Source organism: Lontra canadensis, unplaced genomic scaffold (assembly GCF_010015895.1).
Source record: "Lontra canadensis isolate GAN:19392208 unplaced genomic scaffold, GSC_riverotter_1.0 scaffold140, whole genome shotgun sequence".
Taxonomy (NCBI): Eukaryota; Metazoa; Chordata; class Mammalia; order Carnivora; family Mustelidae; genus Lontra; species Lontra canadensis.
Window position 1 is genome coordinate 3164173 of NW_022631134.1, and position 23408 is coordinate 3187580.

General features: G+C 35.5%; 1 protein-coding gene across 1 annotated transcript in view; it reads right to left on the reverse strand.

Annotated features, from left to right (window-relative positions):
• The window catches only part of LOC116858603 (doublecortin domain-containing protein 1-like), a 95542-nt gene that overhangs the window by 14224 nt on the left and 57910 nt on the right, over positions 1-23408 (reverse strand). Inside the window, exon 9 of the mRNA XM_032843445.1 lies at positions 4192-4285. Coding sequence (XP_032699336.1) covers positions 4192-4285 — 94 coding nt within the window. The remainder of the gene's footprint in view (positions 1-4191; positions 4286-23408) is intronic.

Here is a 23408-nt window from a genome sequence, read left to right on the forward strand (position 1 = left end):
TTCTCAGGTCCTAAGGGATGACACCCATGGCAGGAGCCCAGAAGGTAGGTGCTGGAGGAATTCTAGTTCAAACTAGGCATCCAGAAGTCATCTGGCTGACACAGGGAAGAATAAAAATTAAGGACTTTCGTTTCTTTGAATTTCAACTTGAGGAGTTGGAACTTTTATTGGATTTTAACTCACAGAGGTAAATTAGTTGATTTTGGAATTCACTTCTGTGTAAATGTAAAAACGGGATTTTCATTTCTTCGGAATTTTATTCTTTGACTTTAATTTCTTCACAAAAATTCCATAACGGACAAGAGTTAACATTCAAGTTCAGGGTATGTTTTTGGAATTTTGTGATTGAAATACGTTAATCCTGTCATTTGATCTCATTGCATTATAGAATCTCAGAAGAACGTGTCAGAAAATAGCTATTTTGGACAGTGCTACTATGTATAATTTGGGGTGAGGAATGGAATAGGAAATGAACATTCAGTGTTCAAAGCATGGCCTTGGAACCAATTTAATTATTTTCTAAGTCATTTCAGAATCTTCTAGTGTACATTTCATATTACCCACCAGAATCTAGAAGGATCCACTCAGAAGCAGGGTTTGGTTACTGGAATAATAGGTCCTAAGAGACTTAAGGTCCTCGAGAGAGAGTGACTTCTCTGGTTCACCATAATGGAATAATTAAGCCAAAGAAGCTAAGAGAACAAAAAGTTAGGAAATATTAGGGAGAATGAGAGTGTTATTAAACAAATCTACCAAATGTGACACTAGCTACATGTGTGCTACCACTGTTACAGGCTTCTGTAATACCATATATCTCAATAGGGGAAGGATGTCCGTGCAATATAGAAGTTTGGTTGGAGAATATGTGCTTTTTCCTAGGCAAAGGAGGCCAACAGAGAAGGAGTAGAATTCTATTCTTTGCCAGGAAAGAAAAAAGATTTTATCTTGGCTGCAGCACTGGGGTTTCTTGCAGGACTCTGGGAGTTTTGCTTCCTCCTGTGCCTTCCTTAAAGGAAGCCCCAATGGCTCAACCCTCCAGTTGATTCCATCTGCATTGTCTCATCCTCTGATGTTTTTGTGCAGCTTTACTATTCTCTGAAGCGGTACTCTAAGATACCTATCCAGGCTGTTTACAGTATCTCCTAAGTTAATAATTATTACCTAAGTTAGTATTCTGGTTTTAAAGGTGCATAGATTTTGAATGATTTTCCTCAACACTATTATTTTCACTGCCTTGTAATTTTGATGGGAGTGATTCTGTAGAATGCATTTTTTGCATTATGTTCTAGCAGAAATGCTGTATTAGCATGTTGACCACATATAGGAATATGGTATCTTTACAGTGTGGATAGTTCTCTTTTACCTTAGAAAGAATAGATCTTTGTAGGAGCCATAACTAAAGAACTTTTCCACATACAACAATATAAATTTCTTTGTTAAAATCTTCTATGGTTTGGAAACCTAAAAACATAAACAATTTTCAAATCCCATGGGTTTTTAAGGGTTTCACTAGACTTGATAAAGTAAAAAGTTTAGTGTTAGGTCAATTGTGCTCATTTCTCACAGCACAGGAAGAAAATCTTCAAAGTATATATGATTCTAAAAAAGAAGCATTTTGTGTATCTTTTACTTTTTAGTCCTTGGTACAATTATACTTCTAATCTGTCTTTATAAATAAAAAGTCATTGCCGTGATCTTAACATTAGACGCGATTTTCGGATCTGACATAAAACAAGCAAACAACAAAAGTCACACATCAAATGAGAGTATTAGTGATTATTTATATTAAAAGGCAACTTTCACATAACACTTGACCTTTTCCAAGCTGAAGTTCAGAAGACCATCAAATATAAAAGTTTAGGGACTTCAATCATTTGATGCACAAATTATACTAACAAACAAAGAAAAAAGAAATGCAAAAATTTAATGTTAAGTGACTACGGTGCTACAGACTGGAAGTTCCTCCAACAGGATTAGCTTTTTGAGTATGTTAAGTCTAGTGAACTTGTTATGCTTCCACATGTTAGTAGTTGCATAGGCTAATTTCAGCTGGCATAAGCTTTTATAAGTATGCAAAAACACAGGGAAAGGCATGCATTAAAATGTGATAATAGCACACTTCTGGGACATGTGAAGCATGAGGCATGAATCTGAATGCCTCCGGCATCCATGAAGCATCACACCTCAGAGTCAGAGGTTTTATGTTTCGATAAGTAATTCTGTTATACCGCATTTGGGAGGGGAAAAAATCAACTTTCTAAATATAAATCTTTCCCTTTAACCAGCGTTCCTTATAGTTTTAATTCTAACAGTTTATTCATATATAATTTTTTAATTCCTGGTGAGCTGGAAATAATTCAAAGCTAGATAGGATCTTAAGAAAATGTGTTATTTATTTTGTTAATGCAAGTTTAAGAGTGATTATATAATAATTTTTTTCCGAAGATTTTATTCATTTATTTGACAGACAGATCACAAGTGGGCAGAGAAGCAGGCAGAGAAAGAGAAGGGAAAGCAGGCTCCCTGCTTAGCAGAGAGACTGATGTGGGGCTTGATCCCAGAACTCTGAGATCATGACCTGAGCTGAAGGCAGAGGCTTAACCCACTGAGCGACCAAGGTACCCCAATTATATAATATTGTTGATCATAAAGATCATTTTAGCCAGTGTGATCAGGGAGACTGCAAGAAAGAAGAAATAAACTTCCATAATGATACCCTCTGTATCCTCCCGTTAAAAAAAACCATAAGGAAGTATTCCATGTGTTACATATGTCTTACAGGTACGTAACGAGCTAGTTAATTGGTATGTCTACAGAAGTTTTGAAATCTTCAGATAAAAACTCCTAATAAAATGAAAAATAATTATCATATCTAACACAAACAATTAAAAATGACCAAGAAACAATTTATTTACTTTCTAAATACACAAACACACATATAATCCCTGGCAGAAAAAATTTAAGAGTTATAACAATAAGTATCAAAATATAATAGTAGACACTTGGAGTATTAAAATGATAAAGTCAGTAATGGTTTGCTTTAATACAGTATAAGCAAGGATATTAGAAACAAATGTAGGTACTCAGTATAGCCATATCCTAAAAAAAAATTAAAGCTTTCTGGATCTAGCCTTGCAGTTTAAGTATGCCACTTAATATTTTGGCCCTTTTCAGGCATATGGAGTTAAGACTTAAAGGAAGGGATAGGATTGTAACAGTAGTACATTTGGTAGTATTAATAGTAACACTACTAAAGTAATAGTAATTACAACTAAAGCAATAAAAAGTAAATTTTAAAAAGTAAAAAAATAAATAGTAGCAATTACTACTAATAGTAATTTAATAGCAGTACAATATGGAATTCATGGTATTTTTGCTTTTAGAGACTAGCAAATCAGTGCTTTTAGAAATACAGATGGAGGTCTCATATTTTGACAAAGACACGCAATGAAATTGTTTTAAAACACATTCCATAACTTTTGAAAACCTCTAGAAGTTAACCAAAACAATTAAAAACATGTTTATCTGAGAACACAGCAGTATGATTTCTCTTTTCTCTTCTGAAAGCTATATACTGAAGAAAATGCCTGTTAAATTATGAAAATTTATCAGTTGCTTTTGTTTATTAAGTGATGGCTTACTAAAGTTAAAATACTCATTTTTTTGAAACCTAAACTTGAGCTGCGCTATAGGCTGAATGTTTATGTCCCCCCAGATTTCAAATGTTGAAAGCTAATGTGATGGTATTTGGAGGTAATTGCGGCATAAGGGTAGAGCCCTCCTGAATGGAAATAGTGTCCTTATACAAGAGACCCCAGAGGGCACTCTTGCCCTTACTACCAATAAGTACAAAGTGAGAAGATAGCAATCTATGAATCAGTTAAGGGGCCCTCAAAAGACGATGAACCTGCCAGGGCCTTGATCTTGGACTTGGACTTCATATCCGTAAGAAATAAATTGTTGTTCAAGTCACCCAGCCAATGTAATTTTGTGGGACCAACACATGCTAAAATAAAAATTGCTCAAAATTTAATCCCTTTCAGAATTCCCTTTTGTATAAGAATGACATATTTATCCATGGTAAAACTAAACTTGTATTATAGCTGTTTTCCTTTTAAATACATAAAATAAAAGCAAAATTATGTAAGTACCTTTTGAAATGTTAGAGTTTATAAAATTTTTGCCACTTACCGTTTGAAATATCTTTAATTGTTCTGCCATACCAATCATAAAGATATCTGGCTGGTGAATTTAGGTTCATTCTCATTGTGCAAGTATCTAAAACCTACCCAGGGAGGGAAAAACCTATAAGTAATTTATTGCAGTAAGCTCTGGCTGAATCAAATAAACATTTAAAGTCCTTTCTATACTAAATGGCTATAAAAATTATACCATAAAATAATATTTGATGATTTAGAAAATGTTTCTAATATATGAAAAGAAAAAAAGCAGTTAAAATTATTAGATCACAATTTTACTTTAAAAACACACAAACAAGGGCACCTGGCTGGCTCAGTCAGTGGAGCATGCAACTCTTGATCTCAAGGTCATGATGTCAAGCCCCACACTGGGTGAAGAGCTTACTTAAAAAAAAATAAAATTAAATTAAAATAAAATAAAATATATTTTAAAAATTAATAAAAAAGAAAAAAGATGCAATGAATACTAAAAAGCAGTTACACTATATTTAAGAAATGCTAGACCTATAGGAAATTTTGACATTATTCTTGCTATTTTCTATATTTTTCATTAATTTACAATGAAAGCATATTACCTTTAAATTTGGTCTTAACACAAATAAATGGAAAGATATACTATATCAATGGAATGGAAGAATTAATGTTAAAATGCCCATACTACCCAAAACAATCTATAGATTCAATACAATCTTTATGAGAATATCAATAGTATTTTTCACAGAACTAGAACAAATAATTGTAAAATTTGTATAGAACCATAGAAGACCTGGAAGAGCCAAAGCAGTCTTGAAAGGGAAGAACAAAGCTGGAGGTATCACACTCCCTTATTAAACTATATCACAAAACTAAAATAACCAAAATAGCAGGGTACTGGTGCAGAAACAGACACACAGACTAATGGAACAGAGTTGAGAACCCAGAAATAATCCCACACTTGGATGGTCAATTTATGACAAAGGAGGCAAAAATATAAAATGGGGGAAAGATAGTATCTTCAATACATGTACTGGGGAAACTGGACAGCTCCATGTAAAAGAATGAAAATGGACCATTATCTTATACCATACACAAAAATATAAAACTCAAAATGGAGTAAAGACCTAAGTGTAAGACCTGAAGCCATAAATCTCCCAAAAGAAAACAGAGACAGTAACCTCTTGGACATTAACTTCAGCAAAATATTTCTAGATATGTCTCCTCAGGTAAGGGAAACGAAGGAAAAATAAACAACTGGGACTACAACAAACGAAAAAGCTTTGGTACAGTGAAGGAAACCATCAGCAAAATGAAAAGGCAACGTACTGAAAGGGAAAAGATCCTTGCAAAGGTATTTCCAATAATGGACTAATATCCAAAATATATAAAGAATTCATACAAGTGAACACTCCAAAAAACCCGAATAATCCAGTTAAAATGGGGAGAGGACCTGAACAGATGTTTTCCTCAAGAAGATATACAGATGACCACAGACACATGAAAAGATACTCAATATCACTAATCATCAGGGAAATGCAAATCAAAACCACAAGGAGATATTACCTAAGAGCAGTCAGAATGAATAGTACCGAAAAAGACAATACATAACAAGTGCTGGCAGGGATGTGGGGAAAAGGAAACTTTTGCACGCTATTCATGCCAATGTAATCTGGTGCAAATGTAAATTGGAAAACAGTACGGATTCCTCAAAAAACTAAAAATATAAGTACCATACAATCCAGTAATTCCACTTCTGAGTATGTACCCAAGGAAAATAAAAACATGAATTTAAAAAGATATATGCACCCCTATGTTTATTGCAGTATTATCCAGAAGCCAAAATACAGATACAAGATACGGAAGCAACCCAAGTATCCATCAACAGATGAATGGATAAGCATATATATATAGAATGCATGTATATACAATGAAATATTACTCAGCCATAAAAAAAAGAATGAAATCTTGCCATTCCTAACAACATGGGTGGACTAATGGGTATTATGCTAAACAAAATAAGTCATACAGACAGACAATTATATAATTTCACTTATATGTGGAATCTAGAATAAAAAACAAATAGCAAACAAACAACAACAATAACAAAGAAAAATACATTTATGAATATAGAGAACAAACTAGGCGTTGCTCAAGGGGAGAGAGGTGGATAGATGGGCAAAATAGGTAAAGGAAACTAAGGGGTCCAAACTTCCAGTTATAAAATAAGTAAGCCCACAGGAATGAAAAGTACAGCATAGGATATATAGTTAATACTATTATAATAACATTATATGGTGACAGATAGCATATGCTTATCATGGTAAGCATTTTGTAATGTATATAACTGTTGAATCACTATGCTGCCCACCTGAAACAAATATGTCGACTATACTTTAATTAAAAATAAAAATAAAAATAAATAAAAATAAATAAATTAGGTCTTAAGGTACTTTCTTTGGGTTTTAAATTCTTTCCCAGTGTCCTAAAATCAATTATATTGTCTGATCACAGTTCACCTTGATAACTTAGGTTGTTTGGGTACAAAAAAGTGAAATTAATAAACCACATTTCAAGGTTTCCCATAAGTCTGAATCTCAAGAAATTCTTTCAATGGTTTTTAATATTGTAAAGTTGTTTTCTCTAATATTTTATTTTATTTTAAGATTTATTTATTTTAGAGAAATAGAGAGTGAGCAGGGGGAAGAACAGAGGGAGAGAGAGAATCCTAAGCAGATCCCATGCCCAGCATGGAGCCCAAATAGGGCTTGATCCCATGACCCTGAGATCAGAACCCCAGCTGAAATCAAGAGTCAGATGTTCAACCAACTGAGCCACCCAGGTGCCCCTGTTTTCTCAATATTTTAATATTTTGATCTGTCTTGTTATAGCCCTTGTAACAATGACCTTTTCAACATCAGTGAAGACTTAAACATGCATCAGTGAGAGGGAAAGTTCTACTCACAGCATGAGAAAAATTAAAGTAACAACGTGTGCTGGAGAGTATCAGGTAACCTCATCCAAGATTTATTAGGTTTTTGAAAGTGACTCCCAAAACATGAATCACTATATCCATTTATAAGTATAATAAGGGTGCCTGAGTGGCTTAGTTGGTAGGACATGCAACTCCTGATCTTGGAATTGTGAGTTCAAGCCCCACATTGGGTTTAGAGAATACTTAATAGCACTGGGGTGGCTCAGTCAGTTAAGTGTCCAACTCTTGGTCTTAGCCCCGGGTCTTGATCTCAGGGTTGTAAGTTCAAGCCCCACTTTGGGCTCCATGCTGGGCATGGAGCTGACTTAAAAAATAAATAAAATAAAATAATTAAATTAAATTAAATCTTTTTTTAAAACTATATAATACATTCTAAATCCAAATTGAAAATACTTTGTCTTCTATTTTCACTATTAATGGCTATAATGTACTACTGCTTTTGTGTAACCTAAAACTATTGAAAGATAATGTGGATTACATGATTACAAAATAAAAAGAATATCTTTTCATTGCTGTTAACACCCTGCCTCCAGTTCTGCCCAATTTTATCCTTACCTTAAAGACTTATTTACTTATTTTTAGAGAGAAACAGAGAGAGAGAGAGAGAGAGCATGTGAGCCTGAGTGGGGGGAGGGGTAGAGGGCAAAAGCGAGAATCTCAAGCAGAAGAGAGAGGGGTAAGGCCAACTCTGGGCTAGATCCATGACCTTAAGATCATGACCTGAGCCAAAATCAAGAGTCTGATGTTTAACCACCTGAGGAGTCACCCAGACGCCCCTATCCCTACTTTAAAATTGGAAACTGTAATCCTAGTCCTAGCCCAACCAACTCATTTTCTTTGTGACGACAAACATATTTAAAGAGCTTCATATGTATATAAAGACAAAGTTGTACTTTCCTTTCAGTCTGGAGAACAACTTTCAAACATTGTGACTAATTTGCTTTATCTAATTGCTGTATCAAGTGTGTGTGTTGCATTTAAAAGGCAAATATCTAATTGACTAACTTAATTTGACAAATTGGCCTTTACTGGATTACACTGGAGGTTCTCAGCCTTCATTCTACCCCACACATGACCAATAATGTTCTCATGAGCCACAAAGCCCCATAGGCATTCACAGAATTGTGTGTGTTTCTTGCATGCTAGCTGCAATCCAATTTGGGGCAATTTTTCAGAAATGTATTGCTACTCTTTTTCTCAAAATCAGGAAGGCATTATCTGTTTATGAGTAAGACTGAAGTTATAAGATAATCCCAGACCCTCTAACTGATGATGAAAATATTCACAATATCAGTGCTTTACCTAAATAACAATGTTCTTGCAATGTATTTCACAAGTGATTATAAACTCTGTCATGTGAAGCAAATCTATGACCTCCAATCTGCGTATTTAGAGGGTATCAGTGCAGGAGTTCAGTTCCTGACCAACAGCATGTGTTCTCACAAGTCAGACACAATTCTCCCTCGGAATATCTAAGCTGGAATAGACCCATGGCTGGGACTGGTCCTTGCCACCCAATAAAAAAAGGTAATAACGCTGGTGACTCCAAATGTCACTCTTCCCGCCTTCCCTCCCACTCTTTTGGGTTAATTTCTTTAGAGATTACTACATATAAGCTCACCTTGGATTCCTATCCATGGGCTGGAACCTTTACTAAAAATGCTGTACAGCAATATTCAAAATAGAAGAGAGAAGTTATCAGAAGAAACTGTGGAGTTTTGTCCTGTGACTTTAGACAGAAAGGGGAGTGAAACATACTTCCTGACATAGGCATGGGATCCACCCTTGTGTTTTTAAAGATACTTTACTGACACAGTTCACCTCTGAGTAGCAAAATTCTCCTATTGGTCACTTTATTCCATGTGACTTTGTCTCCAGGGATTATCCTTTTACCACCACCACCACCCTCCTTGTCAGAAATATTAACAGGAGACAATTCAGTACATGTTCTTCCTTAGCCAGTCTCTCTCATCACTATTAAGAATCTATGTTTGGTCCCATATAGCCTCCTCCTTTGGTTCCCCATGTTCTTGATCTTTCCATTCTTTATGTTTAGTGCTCAATTTCTTAATATTAAAAATCTATTTCTTAAAAGTTCAGTGAAGACCTTTGGTACAAATTATATTCTCTAGTTACTAGTGAAGATTCAAATATCTAAATATCCTTCTCCAAAGTTATAATTTCCCAATTAAACTAAGCAAAATGTGAGCTATTTAAAGATGGTCCCATTTATTTCAACTAAAATTTCAATGATTTAAAAAATTATTTCAAATAGTGCTGTCTTTGTGTTTAAAAAAAATCAGTCAAGTAAAATTACACAGCTTTCTAACTCTAAGATCCCTCTTTTCATTGTGCCAAAATATCAGTAAAAATGTTTGTGCAAGCCAAATTTTAAGAGTTAAATGAGTTTAAAAGCCAGGATTAGAAAATCAGATACTAGAAATTAATAATGCATCAGCAACACTGTCATTCTCTCCTACTTTCAGGATGAAAGATCCTTAGAGCGTTTAAGCAATGCCGACCTTCAGGAATCATTTTCTCAGAGTAAATTATCAGTGGTATGAATTAGTATCAATACAAATTTCTGTCAAAAGCCCTGAAATGAAGCCACTACTTGTCAGGTCATTCTTATAATTCACAATTATTTAACAGTGTCATCTTGCTGTAATATTAAGGTTAATTAAAATACCATTTCCACTCATCTGTACCTGTTAAACTTGTTAAAATATTATTTTTACAAATTCACATTTTGTTAATTTCTTTCAGCCTAGGTTCCTTCTGATACTGAAATTTAAAGCCATCATGCTGTAAAACCAGACTTTTTGACAAGCAGCTGGGAAGAGATTTTTTACAAACTCTTTTTCGTTTAATCTGTTAATAGTTCTGGGAGTTACCTCTAACCATTGGCATATCTGGTGCAAAGTTTGCAGTTTCTGGAACGGTTACCATGGAGGTGGTGTGGTTGCACAGTCTAGAGCCTCTGGGTTTGGAATGTCCCTACCCCAGTCCAAGTGAGAGAGCTCAGTATCACCCATGGCCAAGTGAGCCAAATCGACAAGCCATTAGATCCAACAAGGCCCTTCTCCTCAAAGACATGTTTTTATATGTTTACATTCAGAAGTATAAGTCCTGATTTATACTTCCCCGTAAACCGTTTTCAAAAGGTCTTCTGTGGCAAGGGTCAGCCGCCTACACATCGTGGGCTAATTCTGGCCACAACCTGTTTCTGTATGGCCTAAGGGCTAAGAATAATTTGTACAATTTTAAATATTAAAAAAAATCAGGGGCGCCTGGGTGGCTCAGTGGGTTAAAGCCTCTGCCTTCGGCACAGGTCATGGTCCCAGCATCCTGGGATCGAGCCCCACATAGGGCTCTCTGCTCTGCGGAGAGCCTGCTTCCTCCTCTCTCTGCCTGCCTCACTGCCTGCTTGTGATCTCTCTCTCTGTCAAATAAATAAATAAAATCTTTAAAAAAAAAAAATCACACAAATGACCACATCAGCATTAGTATTATTCATAGTTACCAAACTCCATGGTCCCTCGATACTGCCCAAAGCTTACACTGACCTTAGGAAATAAAATAAGAAAATCTCCTTACATTCATAGTAATTCTCTTAGTGGCCTACCCGATATTCATTTTTTGCCTCATCCTTGCTGTCCTGATTTTGTTTAGAGGTTCACTTTTATAGCTTTGGACTTGAGGTAAGCTACAGTTACCTTGATTGATCTAGGTCAATCATGGTGGTCCTATGCCTCTTGTCAGTTTGGGAGTAGGCACAATCTAGTTCTGCCAATGAAACATGAGAAAGGGCTCCTGGAAAAGGCTTCATCATTCGTAAGGAATAGATAGTCTTTTTCTGCCACTGGTCAAAATTGTACCAGGCTGTGTACCTGGCCTGTTACCAACATATGAAGGAGCATAAAATCCAGAAAATTAAAAATAACATCACTGGAGGGTACCTGTCTGGCTTAGTTTGGATAGCATGAGACTCTTGATCTTAGGGTCATGAGTTCAAGTCCCTTGTTGGATGTAGAGATTACTTAAACAAATAAAACTAAAAAAAAAAAAAAAATCTAACTGGAGTCCTATCATGCTATGCTTAAAACTATCCTACTCCTGGATTTCTTGCTTCCTTTTTGCTTAAGTCTGTTTAAATCAGGATTCTGTTATTAGCAGCTATCATCCTAACTAATAGAAAAAAGATTTTTTTTGGCCCAGCTTCCTCAAATGAGGAACACTGTTTCAACTAACTCAATGGGTATTTGTACAGCAAATAGATCACAACAGTATTCACTATATAAACCTAAGAAGAAAATCATTAAAAACCCAGAGAAGAATTTTAAAAGAAATTTAGCAAGCTGGGGTGCCTGGTTGGCTCAGTGGGTTAAAGCCTCTGCCTTCAGCTCAGGTCATGATCCCAGGGTCCTGGGATCCAGCCCCGCATTGGCTTCTCTGCTCAGCAGGGAGTCTGCTTCCTCCTCTCTCTGCCTGCCTCTCTGCCTACTTGTGATCTTTGTCTGTCAAATAAATAAATAAAATCTTAAAAAAAAAAAAGAAATTTAGCAAGCTGAAAATAGTGAAAATTAATGGATAATTATGAAATTAATTCATTGGATTACTAAAAATATTATACCTTTGGCAATTAATTGTACTTGTTCAGTAGAAGAGAATACAATTTATCATGAATACTTTGAGAAAGGGAATCTGTTTTTATAGATTTTTTTGCTAACTGAAAGACTGTCAAATACATTGTGAATCTTCAAAGAATTAAACTGTAATAAAATGTACTAAGCATAACTCTCTGCTAAGACCAATATTTATAATGACTTACAATAAAAATTATGATCATTATTTCAACCTGAAGATGCCAGGAGATTGGGATGAATTTGTACCCATCTTATTAAATAACTTAAAGATACTTTTCTGAATAAATCCTGGAAATAAATTTATTGGCCAGTTATTTGTCTTTTTCTCATAAAACTGGATGAAAGAATGCATGCCAAATCTAGTTATTTGCTCTTACTAATAATGAACATCACTATGATTTGTAAAAGCAATTATTTCTGGTGAATTTGAAATGTAGGTGTTCTGGCATTTTATTATTAAAATGTGAATGGGAAGTAGATAACCAGAGGAAATTTTCCAAGTAATCTATTAAAATATTCTCTTGAGATATTCTATACTTAATTGATCTCTTCTTAAAATAAATAGCCCAGATTACTTTAAAATGTTAATAACGCCAAACATACTATTATTTCCTTTTTTAAAAAAAAATTTTATTTTTTTGAAGATTTTTATTTATTTATTTGACAGAGAGAGATCACAAGTAGGCAGAGAGGCAGGCAGAGAGAGGAGGAAGCAGGCTCCCTGCCGAGCAGAGAGCCTGATGTGGGACTCGATCCCAGGACGCCAAGATTATGACCTGAGCTGAAGGCAGAGGCTTAACCCACTGAGCCACTCAGATGCCCTATTATTTCCTTTTTAAAACTATTATTTTAATGTACAATTTACATGAAATAAATAAATATTTATTTCATATAAAATAAATATTTTAAGTGTACAATTTAATGCAGGTAGAAAAAAATGTATCTGAGTCACCTGGGTGGCTCAGTCGGTGAAGTGTCTGCCTTCGGCTCAGGTCATGATCCCAGGATCTCTGGGATCAAATCCTGTGTCAGGCTCCCTGCTCAGCGGGGAGCCTGCTTCTCCCTCTTCCTCTCCCCCTGCTTGTGCTCTCTCACGCTCTCTGTCAAATAAGTAAAAAAAATCTTTAAAAAAAGAAAAAAATGTGTCTGTGTAACCACCACCACCACAATCAAGATATGGAATATTTCCTTTACTCTCCAAAATTTCTCATGCTCTTTCCTAATCACTATTCAGTACACTTGGCCCCAGGAAACCACTGATCCCTGTATTTCACTAGAGAAGTTTTATCTGTTCGACAATTTCACATAAATGGAATTATATAGTGAGTACTGTTTTGTATCTGACTTCTTTCATTTACCACAATATTTGTTCCTTTTTATTGCTGAAGAGTATTCCTTGGTATGGATATAGCACAATTTGTCACTCATTTGTTTTTGTTTTTGTTTTCCTTAAGGATTATAATTCTATAGTTTCATTAAGTCAAAAAATAACAGTGTAGTATTAAGTTTACGTTTAAACCAAGTTTTCGCAGAAACCGAACATGTGCCTAAAAAGATTTTACAATGGAGTTCTAGATGCAGACCTAGATGATGTCAAGAACTGATGGATATCATGATTCAAGACAGCATTTTGGGTATTAGTTAATTCTTAGGATTTAAAAAAATTTGTTTTGTTTTATATTTTAAAGTGAACCACTGCTCTAGTATGAAAGTTTAAACTTCTGAGACCAGGGCTTTTGAAATGATTCAAATCTTGAAGTGATTTAATGAACTTGTACTGTTAGTGACTAAATCCGGCCATCAAGAATGATTTCAGAGTTCAAAGTTCAAATAACAGGCTTCAGGAGTTTTCTACCCTAAGACCAGGGGCCCTTGCTGCCTGCTTTTAGGGTAGGCAGAACCACCTGCCCATGTATATGCTCCGATAAGATTTTCCCACTTCAAACAGTTTCCATCCCCAAAATGGCAACTTTGGTAACTTATTAACTGGACTAGTTCTTTATTGGGAACAGCATTAAGCTCAGGCAGGGAACACCTGGGCTTATAAATTTCAGGCATTCACAGCTTTTAAATAGCCTCTCACAGCCTTCATTTAGGTTGCCAATGATTTTTTTTTTTGAAAAGATAAAGTATTCTGGATACACCATTAGTTTATTCTTTTCAATGCTTCACCATTTCCCCAATCAGGCTCCAAATTTAACAAAAATGATCCTACCCATCTCTGGGCCTTCCCACCTCCATCCCTCCCACTCCCAAATAATATGCCACTAATGGCCCAAATCTACACACACGCTACACTGTAAAAATGCAGAGTTAACACTGCTGGGGAGAAGACTGTGGGTTGTGCAGATGCACTTTGAAAATCTACAGTATATTTTTCTCTCCCACACACCCATTCTGTAATTTTGTCCTTCATGGAAGGCCCTTTGCCTTTCTCAGCGAAGTACAGAATGGATCTCCTTGCAACACTTCTCCTTCCCCTTCACTGGGATAGGTGTATGCAAACTACACAGCATGGAAAGGCTTTAAAGCACTTTGGCTGCTGTAGGGCACAGAAATGATACCGACTCTTCAAAGGACACCTTTTTTCAGTCTTTTCCTTTTTCTTCTCTATACTTCAGTTTGGATAGCTTTTATTGCCCTGTCTTAAAGTTAACTGATCTTTTGTTCTCTAATGTCTAATCTGCTGTTAAACCCATCTGGTGGATTTTTTTCCCTTTTAAGATATTGTATTTTTATACAATGGAATACTATGTAGCCATCAAAAGAAATGAAATCTTGCCATTTGCGACGATGTGGATGGAACTAGAGGGTATTATGCTTAGCGAAATAAATCAATCAGAGAAAGACCATTATCATATGATCTCCCTGATATGAGGAAGTTGAGAGGCAACATGGGGGGCTAGGGAGGTAGGAAAGGAATAAATGAAACAAGATGGGATAGCTCGGAGGGAGACAAACCATAAGAGACTCTTAATCTCACAAAACAAACTGAGGTTTGTTGGGGGGAGGGGGCTAGGGAGAGGGTGGTTGGGTTATGGACATTGGAGAAGGTATGTGCTATGGTGAGTGCTGTGAAGTGTAAACCTGGCGATTCACAGACCTGTACCCCTGGGGCTAGTAATACATTATATGTTAATAAAAAAATTTAAAAAATTAAATCAAAATACCAAAGCAGATTAAATGTAGAATCTTCTAATAAGATAAGCATAAAATAGACTTGCACAAATTTTAAAAAGTATTTTCTCATGAAATTGTTTTTGTTTTGAAAAATATAGTTTTCATTAAAAAATGTTCTGTTAAAAAAAAGATACTGTATTTTTCAGGTCTAGAACTTCCATTGGTTCTATTTTTAGTTTCCATTTCTCTTCATATAATATTCATGTTTTTCTTTAATTCCTTCACATATTTACAATAGCTTTCAAACTGTCTTTTACATTTTGTCTTTGTCTTTTACCAGGGCACCCGGGTGGCTCAGTGAGTTAAGTGTCTGCCTTCAGCTCAGGTCATGATCCCAGGATCCTGGGATGGAGCTCCATCCACATCAGGCTCCTTGCTAAGCTGAGAGTCTGTTTCTCCCTTTCCCTCTGTCCCTTCCCCCTGCTTGTGCATATTCTCTCTATCAAATAAATTAAAAAAAAAATCTTTTTTTTTTAAAAGTGTCTTTTACTGTTAAGTCTATTTGGGGGCTCTGTTTCTATTGAACTGACTTTCCTCCTGGACAATGATTACCTTTTTGGGAATCTTTGTGAATTTCCCACATGTTTAATAAAATCTCTCTCCTATGACATGTCAAAACACAAATGTATTCCTACCCTTATTTCCTTTTCACATCTCCATTAGTTGTTTTTTTCCCTGGTAGTTAGTTGTTTCTACCAAGCCTTTATGGAGTTTACCTCGTGCATGAACAACTTAATATTTAGCCAAAGATACAAGGGGACCCCCAACAACTTTTAGGAACTATTATCTAAGTAGTTCCTTAATTTATGGCATTTCCATAAATTATGGCAATTCCAACATTTCCACCTCCTACTACTTTGATGTCTTTCTCCTCAGCTTGTAGAGACCACTGTGCTTTTCTTAGATTTTCTCTCCTTATACCACAGTTTTATGGTATAAAGATGGGGTACATTGTAGGACTCGCTTCAACTTTTCCTCTCTCAAGCTTGACTTCTCATGATACAATATCTAAAAATCATTGTTTCATATATTTTGTCCAATCCCAGTTGTTTAAAATGGGATGGCTAGGGGGGCCTGGGTGGCTCAGTGGGTTAAAGCCTCTGCCTTAGGCTCAGGTCATGATCCCAGAATCCTGGGATTGGGCACTCTGCTCAGCAGGGAGCCTGCTTCCTCCTCTCTCTCTCTGCCAGCCTCTCTGCCTACTTGTAATATCTGTCTTTCAAACAAATAAATAAATAAATCTTTTTAAAAAAATAAATAAATAAAATGGGATGGCTACTCTGATACTAGTTATTCTGTTATGACTGTGAACGGATATTGCACATTTTTTCATGATTATGTTAACTCATTTTTAAGTGAAGACATGTAGGAATTAAAATATCATAAAAAACTGGGCGCCTGGGTGGCTCAGTGGGTTAAGCTGCTGCCTTCGGCTCAGGTCATGATCTCGGGGTCCTGGGATCAAGTCTCACATTGGGTTCTCTGCTCAGCAGGGAGCCTGCTTCCCTCTTTCTCTCTCTGCCTCTCTGCCTACTTGTGATCTCTCTCTGTCAAATAAATAAATAAAATCTTTTTTAAAAAATGTCATAAAAAACTAACTTGTGGCACTTTCCTATAATGGAGAAAATCTGAACTAGGAAAATGGGTTCTCGTCCTAGCCATTCCAACTGATCCATTTTGGATAGAGCAGCTAACTTCTCTAAGGTTCAGTTTCCTGAGTTGGTTAATTAGATGATCTCATAAAATCTGTGATCTTAATATTAAGGATTATCTGTCGTTAAGTATTTATTGTAAAGTAAATAAATCTGCAAACTGTAAAATTCTCATTTGCTTTTATTTCAGCTGATGAAATTCACATTCCTGCCCCACACACTTAGGATTTTATTTATGAAAATAAATTCTGATTACAAAATAATTATAAGATTCAAAAATAATCCAATTATAGCACTGAAGTTGAAAATAAATAGAAGACAATTGGCCTCTTGAAAATAAACTCCAGTATCAAATTATGTGTTTTTAAAAAATCAGCTTTCATATCTTAAAATATGATATTAATCCTTAGTCTGAACACTAGACTAATTTTTAAAACAAGAATAGTATCAATGGGTTTTTCCTCATCTAGCATAAAAAGCTCTTTAAAGAACTTCTAACATACTAATTATGCATGACCTCCCCTGTCGGAATCCATGGTGAGCATCTTTAATCAAATTTTGTTACTCCAGGTGCTCCCTTTTGAATCTCTTAAAATGTTCTCTAAATTCCTTTACCCACACTATTGGAAAAATCTCTGTTGTTATAGTTACTGATCTGTGTGTGAACATTCCATAATAATGCTATTATGTTGTATATTTTTCAATTGACTTATACATTTTAAACTTGAATATTTTCTTGAAGCCTTTTTATGTTTAGGCTTACTGAGTCATTTTCCTGATTAACAAATGTGAGCATCATAAAAGTCTGAATTTTCTTTTGATTTAAGGGTGCCCATGATTTATTTATACCTTGACCGTCACATATAAGATATTCTCTCAATCCTCATGTTGTTTTTTAGAAGTAACAGGGAAAAGTCACTATAATGAAATTTGTTTACATATAAATATTAAGGGAATATTTATTTCTGCTAAGTTAGAGTTGCCACATGGACTACCTTCTGCTAACCTGTAGAATTTTTTCTCTTCCTGATTTAACTCCCTGCATTAGTTCTAAGCTAGCAACTAGTGATCTAATTTCCCATAACCTGCTTTCTATGTCATATAACTTATTTCTTTCTCATGAACCACAACACATACAGTATAGGAAAGCAAACAAGGAATCTATGAAGATTTCCATTAATTAGTAAATTTGAAGTTTTAGAATACCAGAACAGGAGTTCTCAAACTTAGTGGGGCTAGGAATCATCTGGACACATTTGTTGAAGTTCAGATTCTCAGGCCGCACACTCAGGATGTTCTTAATTCAATAGGCTTGGAATGAGGGCCAACAGTTTGAAATTTTAACACATAGTCTAGATGATTTTGATGCAGATGTTCTGTGGACCATACTTGAAGAAACACTGAAGGCCCTTTGTCTGCAATAAGTATCTTATGTCTGGAGAGATGACAGAAAAAAGTATTCTGTTTTCCCTCAAGTAGACTGAAACTATGTTTTCCAAATCAGATGTACAAACCCCAACATACTGGGCAAAACTATCCACTGGGCTAGGAAGAAGATATTAGAATTATCTTTTCACCTAAAAAAATCAGCTTTACCAATGTTAAATAAAAGGATGATACTAGGCATTTTAAAAAAGAAAGGGAGAGAATCAGAAAGGAAACTCCAGTAACAAAAATTCTGGGAGCTAGAGGAAAAATAAGTAGTAAATGATTTATTTAGCAGACCAGAGACTTCAAAACTGAAGCTAGCAGAAGTAAACTTGCTTTGTACTGCAAAACCCCAGAAAGGTTCTCATAAATTGGAGCCATCAGATAACTCTAAAAAATAGGCTGAAAATAAGTTGACTATTACTCTAAAACACAGTTAAGTCCCCAAACCCTCCCTGAACACCAAGCATTCAGTTAACTATACTTTTGCCATCAAAAGAGAAGACAGGAGATTTGGTGTCTGGAGAAGCTAAACCACAGGAACTCTGAAATCAGAGCCACCAGGCAGAGCTGAGAAAGAGGGCAGCTTACTGAAAAGAGGGGCATTAAATGAAAATCTACATACTGAAAGTACAACCCTCAGTCGCCTTATCCACTTGGCTATGAGATTGCTCAAACTGGCAGATTTTTGCTGGAGAAACTGATTAGTCCCAGAGTAAAGACAAACACTGAGAATTAGCCACTCCCCCACCATAAAGAAAAAGCCTAGTCAAAACACTCTTCCAATGTGACTCATGTCTCAGTAAGACATTTTTTTTTTAATATTTTATTTATTTATTTGACAGAGAGAGATCACAAGTAGCCAGAGAGGCAGGTGGGGGTGGGGGGAGCAGACTCCCTGCTGAGCAGAGAGACTGATGCAGGACTTGATCCCAGGACCCCAGGACCCCCATATCATGATCTGAGCCAAAGGCAGAGGCTCAACCCACTGAGCCACCCAGACGCTCTGAGGAAGACATTCTTATGCTCAAGAGCTTTTCAATTGGTGTTGAGCTCTGCACTTTTAAATACTAATGGAAGATTAACCCATCTTTAAGAAAACTCTGAAACATGAAAGAAAACAAAACAAACAAACAAAAAAACCCAAATACTTAGAAAATAGATAGTAAAGGAAGCAGAAACAAAAATATTCATTGGGTTAGAAGGTAAAGATAAGGAAAACACTCAGATAAAACTAGAAGTTCAGTTAAGAAGATCCAACATATAAAAATAGGAGTTCCATAAAATCAGAACAGAAGAAGAAAAGAAAAAGATATTGTGAAAGAAATAATTCAACAAAATTTCTCAAAAGAGAAAGGTGAGACTGAAGACTGAAGAGACATGCTGAGTATCTAGCACATCTTGGAAAAACTTTTGAACCCTGGGAAACAAAGAAATAATTCTAAATGTTTTTGGAGGAGAAAAATTAAATGCAGGTCACCTACAAAGGATGAGAACTCAGTATGGTATCAGACTTCTCAATAGCAACACTGGAAACAAGAAACAATGGAGCAATACCTCTAATATTTGGAGGAAAGAATGATTTCCCAAGATCTCAAAAAACTTATCTCCCATGTCCTTTTTCTTAGAAAGCAACAAGAATATGTGTCTAATAGACTAAATGAAGACAGAGGAGCATTAGAGAAGTAGGAGAGAGGAATCCAACAGAAAAGAGAGGAAAAGATAATCCCCAGGTTGATAGTCCAGGGAAATCCCAGAATATAGGTTAAAGAGAACAATCAATTCAAACTGGACCAAGGGGACAGGGTACTTTTTCATTGTTTCATTCATTCATTATCTTTTTCATCGTCGTTTTCACCATTGCAATCTCATGCTAGTTATGATAGCACATAGAAAACCATGCAAAAAAACAAATAAAACATAACTATTAAGTGCTGAGAAAAAAAAGATTTCTCATAAAGGAGATGATATTCTAGATAATAAAATACTTGGTACAGTTAATGCCACTTCTTTGACAATGACTCTAAGAGATAATTGATGGAAAATAAAACTTATCCACCAATCACAATGCTAGCCTTAAAAAGTTATGTATCTGGAGCAGATAATTTTTCATTTTCCATTAACTTTGTATCTTGTGCCCCAAATTATTCTTAATACCTTTTTTTTCCCCTTAAGATTATATATTTATTTGATAGAGAGAGAGAGACACAGAGAGAGAGGGAACACAAGCCTAGGGAGTGGAAGAGAGACAAGCAGGCCTCCCGCCGAGCAGGGAGACCAATGCAGGGCTCCATGCAGGGCTTGATGTGGGGCCTGATGCAGCACTGGATCCCAGGACACTGGGATCATGGCCTGACACAAAGGCAGATGCTTAATGACTGAGCCACCCTGGCACCCCCTTAATATCTTTTTCAACCCCTGGATACATATGTTTAGCCTATTCCTCATAGTAACAGGTGCTGTGTTATTATTAAACCATACCCAGTAATTCTAAAATCATCTAATTCAAGTTTCAAAGAGATGGACCATAGTTGGGATATCCCAAGTTTAGTAAAGAAATATAGCACTTTTGCCCTCATATTAAACTTCTTAATTACTTAACCTTTTAAAATAAGTAAATGATTTCCTTCTGATTTGGCACTTAAGATTAAAATATAGTCATTTTCCTATGGCTCCATCTGAGCTCAGAGAAGACTTTTATGCCTTAACTAACTTACTTTACCACCATCTTCAATAATTTTCTCTTTGTCCCACTGCAATAGCCTACACCATATTAGAGTCTTTTAACAGCCTATTCCAGCTTTTTATTACTTCATAATAATCTAAAAATAGCTTCTAATCCCTAGCAGTCCTAATATTTTATCATAAAAGAGAAATATTTTGTGTTTCTCCTATGACAATGCCACTTTTTTATTCCTATTACTGAGTCGGTAGTTAATCTATAAATACGGCATTATCTTGTGATTATCAATAAACTTTCAAAATGTAAATTTTATCTACAAAATAATTAGGTAGACTTATTTTTTCTCTTCAAAAAATTCTATTGATAATCAGGGCCAGGATTCTGTTGCTTCCTAATCTTTACCTTTATTAAGTATTTATCTTTATCTTTATTAAGTATTTTTTATTTGAGGTATAGTGGACATACAATGTTATACAGTTTCACGTGTACAACATAGTGATTTGACAGTTCTATACATTATGCAGTGTTCGCCATGATAAGCATAGTTTCCATCTGTCATCACACAAAGTTATAACATTATTATTGACTATATTCCCTATTTAATCAAAACTGTACAAATATGTGTATTACTGAATCATGTCCTAAGTTTTATAAATTGTGAAAATTCTTTAAATTTTACAAATTGTGAAAATTCTTTAAATTTTACAAATTGTAAGGAGAAAAAAAATAAGCTAAAAAATTGCTTTATCATCCACTTTTAAATAAATATCTCTCTGGAGTCAAAGAGCAAAATAGCAGTGACATTTTTACTTATACTCAACCTTTCATCTAAGAACATGTAATCTTTAAGAGTGACTATTACCCCCATTTTACCACCAAGGCATAGAATTACAAAGATTGAACTGAAGTGAACTCAAGAGGTTATCTAATCTAGGTTCTATCTCCAAGAATGACTGCATTTTAACGAGCTAAGAGATGTGTCCCTCTTCTCTAGTTTTCAAAATCTCCAGGGAAGATGTTACAACTTGCCTTAACAATTTACTCTGGTGTGTAATATCCCTTGTTTTACTCATAATCCAAATCTGAAGATAAGAAGGAAAAAAAACCCTATTTTCTTAGATTTTCAGTAAACACTTACCCAGTTGTGGTTATAAAGTAACCACAAAAATAAGAAGAGGAAGAAATAGATATTTCAATAAGAACAATTCCTAGTATCTAATCAACTCTTCACCCGTTTTAAGCAACAGTCATTTTGAAAATACTCTGGCATGACAAAATGATTTATACCTATTGATTTCATAACAAATCTCTCCCTTTAGTAAAATAAATAATTTCTAGTAGATGTATATTTATTAGTTCTAAAGATAAGAATGGCATATATTTATTGGGAACTTTCTGGGTGCTGTCACTCCATGCATAAAACTATACTGAATTTTCCTATCATTTCTGTGAGATAGGCACTATTGTTATCCACATTTTTTAGATGAAGAAATGGAGGCTCTATGGGGCACCTGGGTGGCTCAGTTGGTTAACCAGCTGCTTTAGGCTCAGGTTATGATCTCAGGGTCCTGGGATCAGGCCCCACATCAGGCTCTCTGCTCAGCAGGGAGCCTGCTTCTCCCTCTCTCTCTCTCTCTCTCTGCCTGCTTCTCTGCCTACTTGTGATCTCAATCAAATAAATAAATAAAATCTTTAAAAAGAAAGAAAGAAAGAAAGAAAGAAAGAAAGAAAGAAAGAAAGAAAGAAAGAAAGAAAGAAATGGAGGCTTGGAGAAGGTAAAGTGTCCAAAGTCTCATAGATTCAATGACAAAGCCAGGATTAAAACCTGGACAGGTTGGTTATGTTTTACTGTCTCTCTAATATATATTTAATAAATTTTAGTTGGTATTATTAGCCTGCTTTGTAAAAAAAAAATTTTTTCTTCAAACTCCTATTAGTTCCTCCATATTTTTGTCAGATCAAAGATGATCTGGGAAATACACGTACCCCCTAAAAAACATGCATTTATATGACAAAATTTGTTTCTTAAAGTTTGCTTGATTGTTACATGATTTTTCTTAGACCCACCTACATTTGCTTTTAAAAATGCATGTGGAGGGGTGCCTGGGCACCTGGGTGGCTTGGTGGGTTGGGCCTCTACCTTCGGCTCAGGTCATGATCTCAGGGTCCTGGGATTGAGCCCCCGCAAGGGCTCTCTGCTCGGCAGGGAGCCTCCTTCCCCCCTCTCTCTGCCTGCCTCTCTGCCTACTTGTGATCTCTCTCTCTGTCAGATAAATAAAAATCTTTTTTAAAAAATGCATATGGATACTTTTAAAAGGAATCCTAGTTATTTTCCACTTTACTTACTCATTCCGGAAGCAAGGATTCTTCTAGGTATTATTATTATTATTATTATTTTAAGATTTTATTTTATTTGAGAGAGAACGAATATATAAGTGGTAAGGAGGGCCAAAAAGAGAGGGAGAAGCAGGTTCCCCACTGAGCAGGGAGCCAGTTGTGGGGTTCCATCCCAGGACCCTGAGATCATGACCTAAGCCCAAAGCAGATGCTTAACTGAGTAAGCCACCCAGGTGCCCCTAAACTTATAATTTTAAAAATGAAAAGGAGAAAATTTTAGATTTGAAGCTAGATCAGATTGGCTTCAATCTAAAT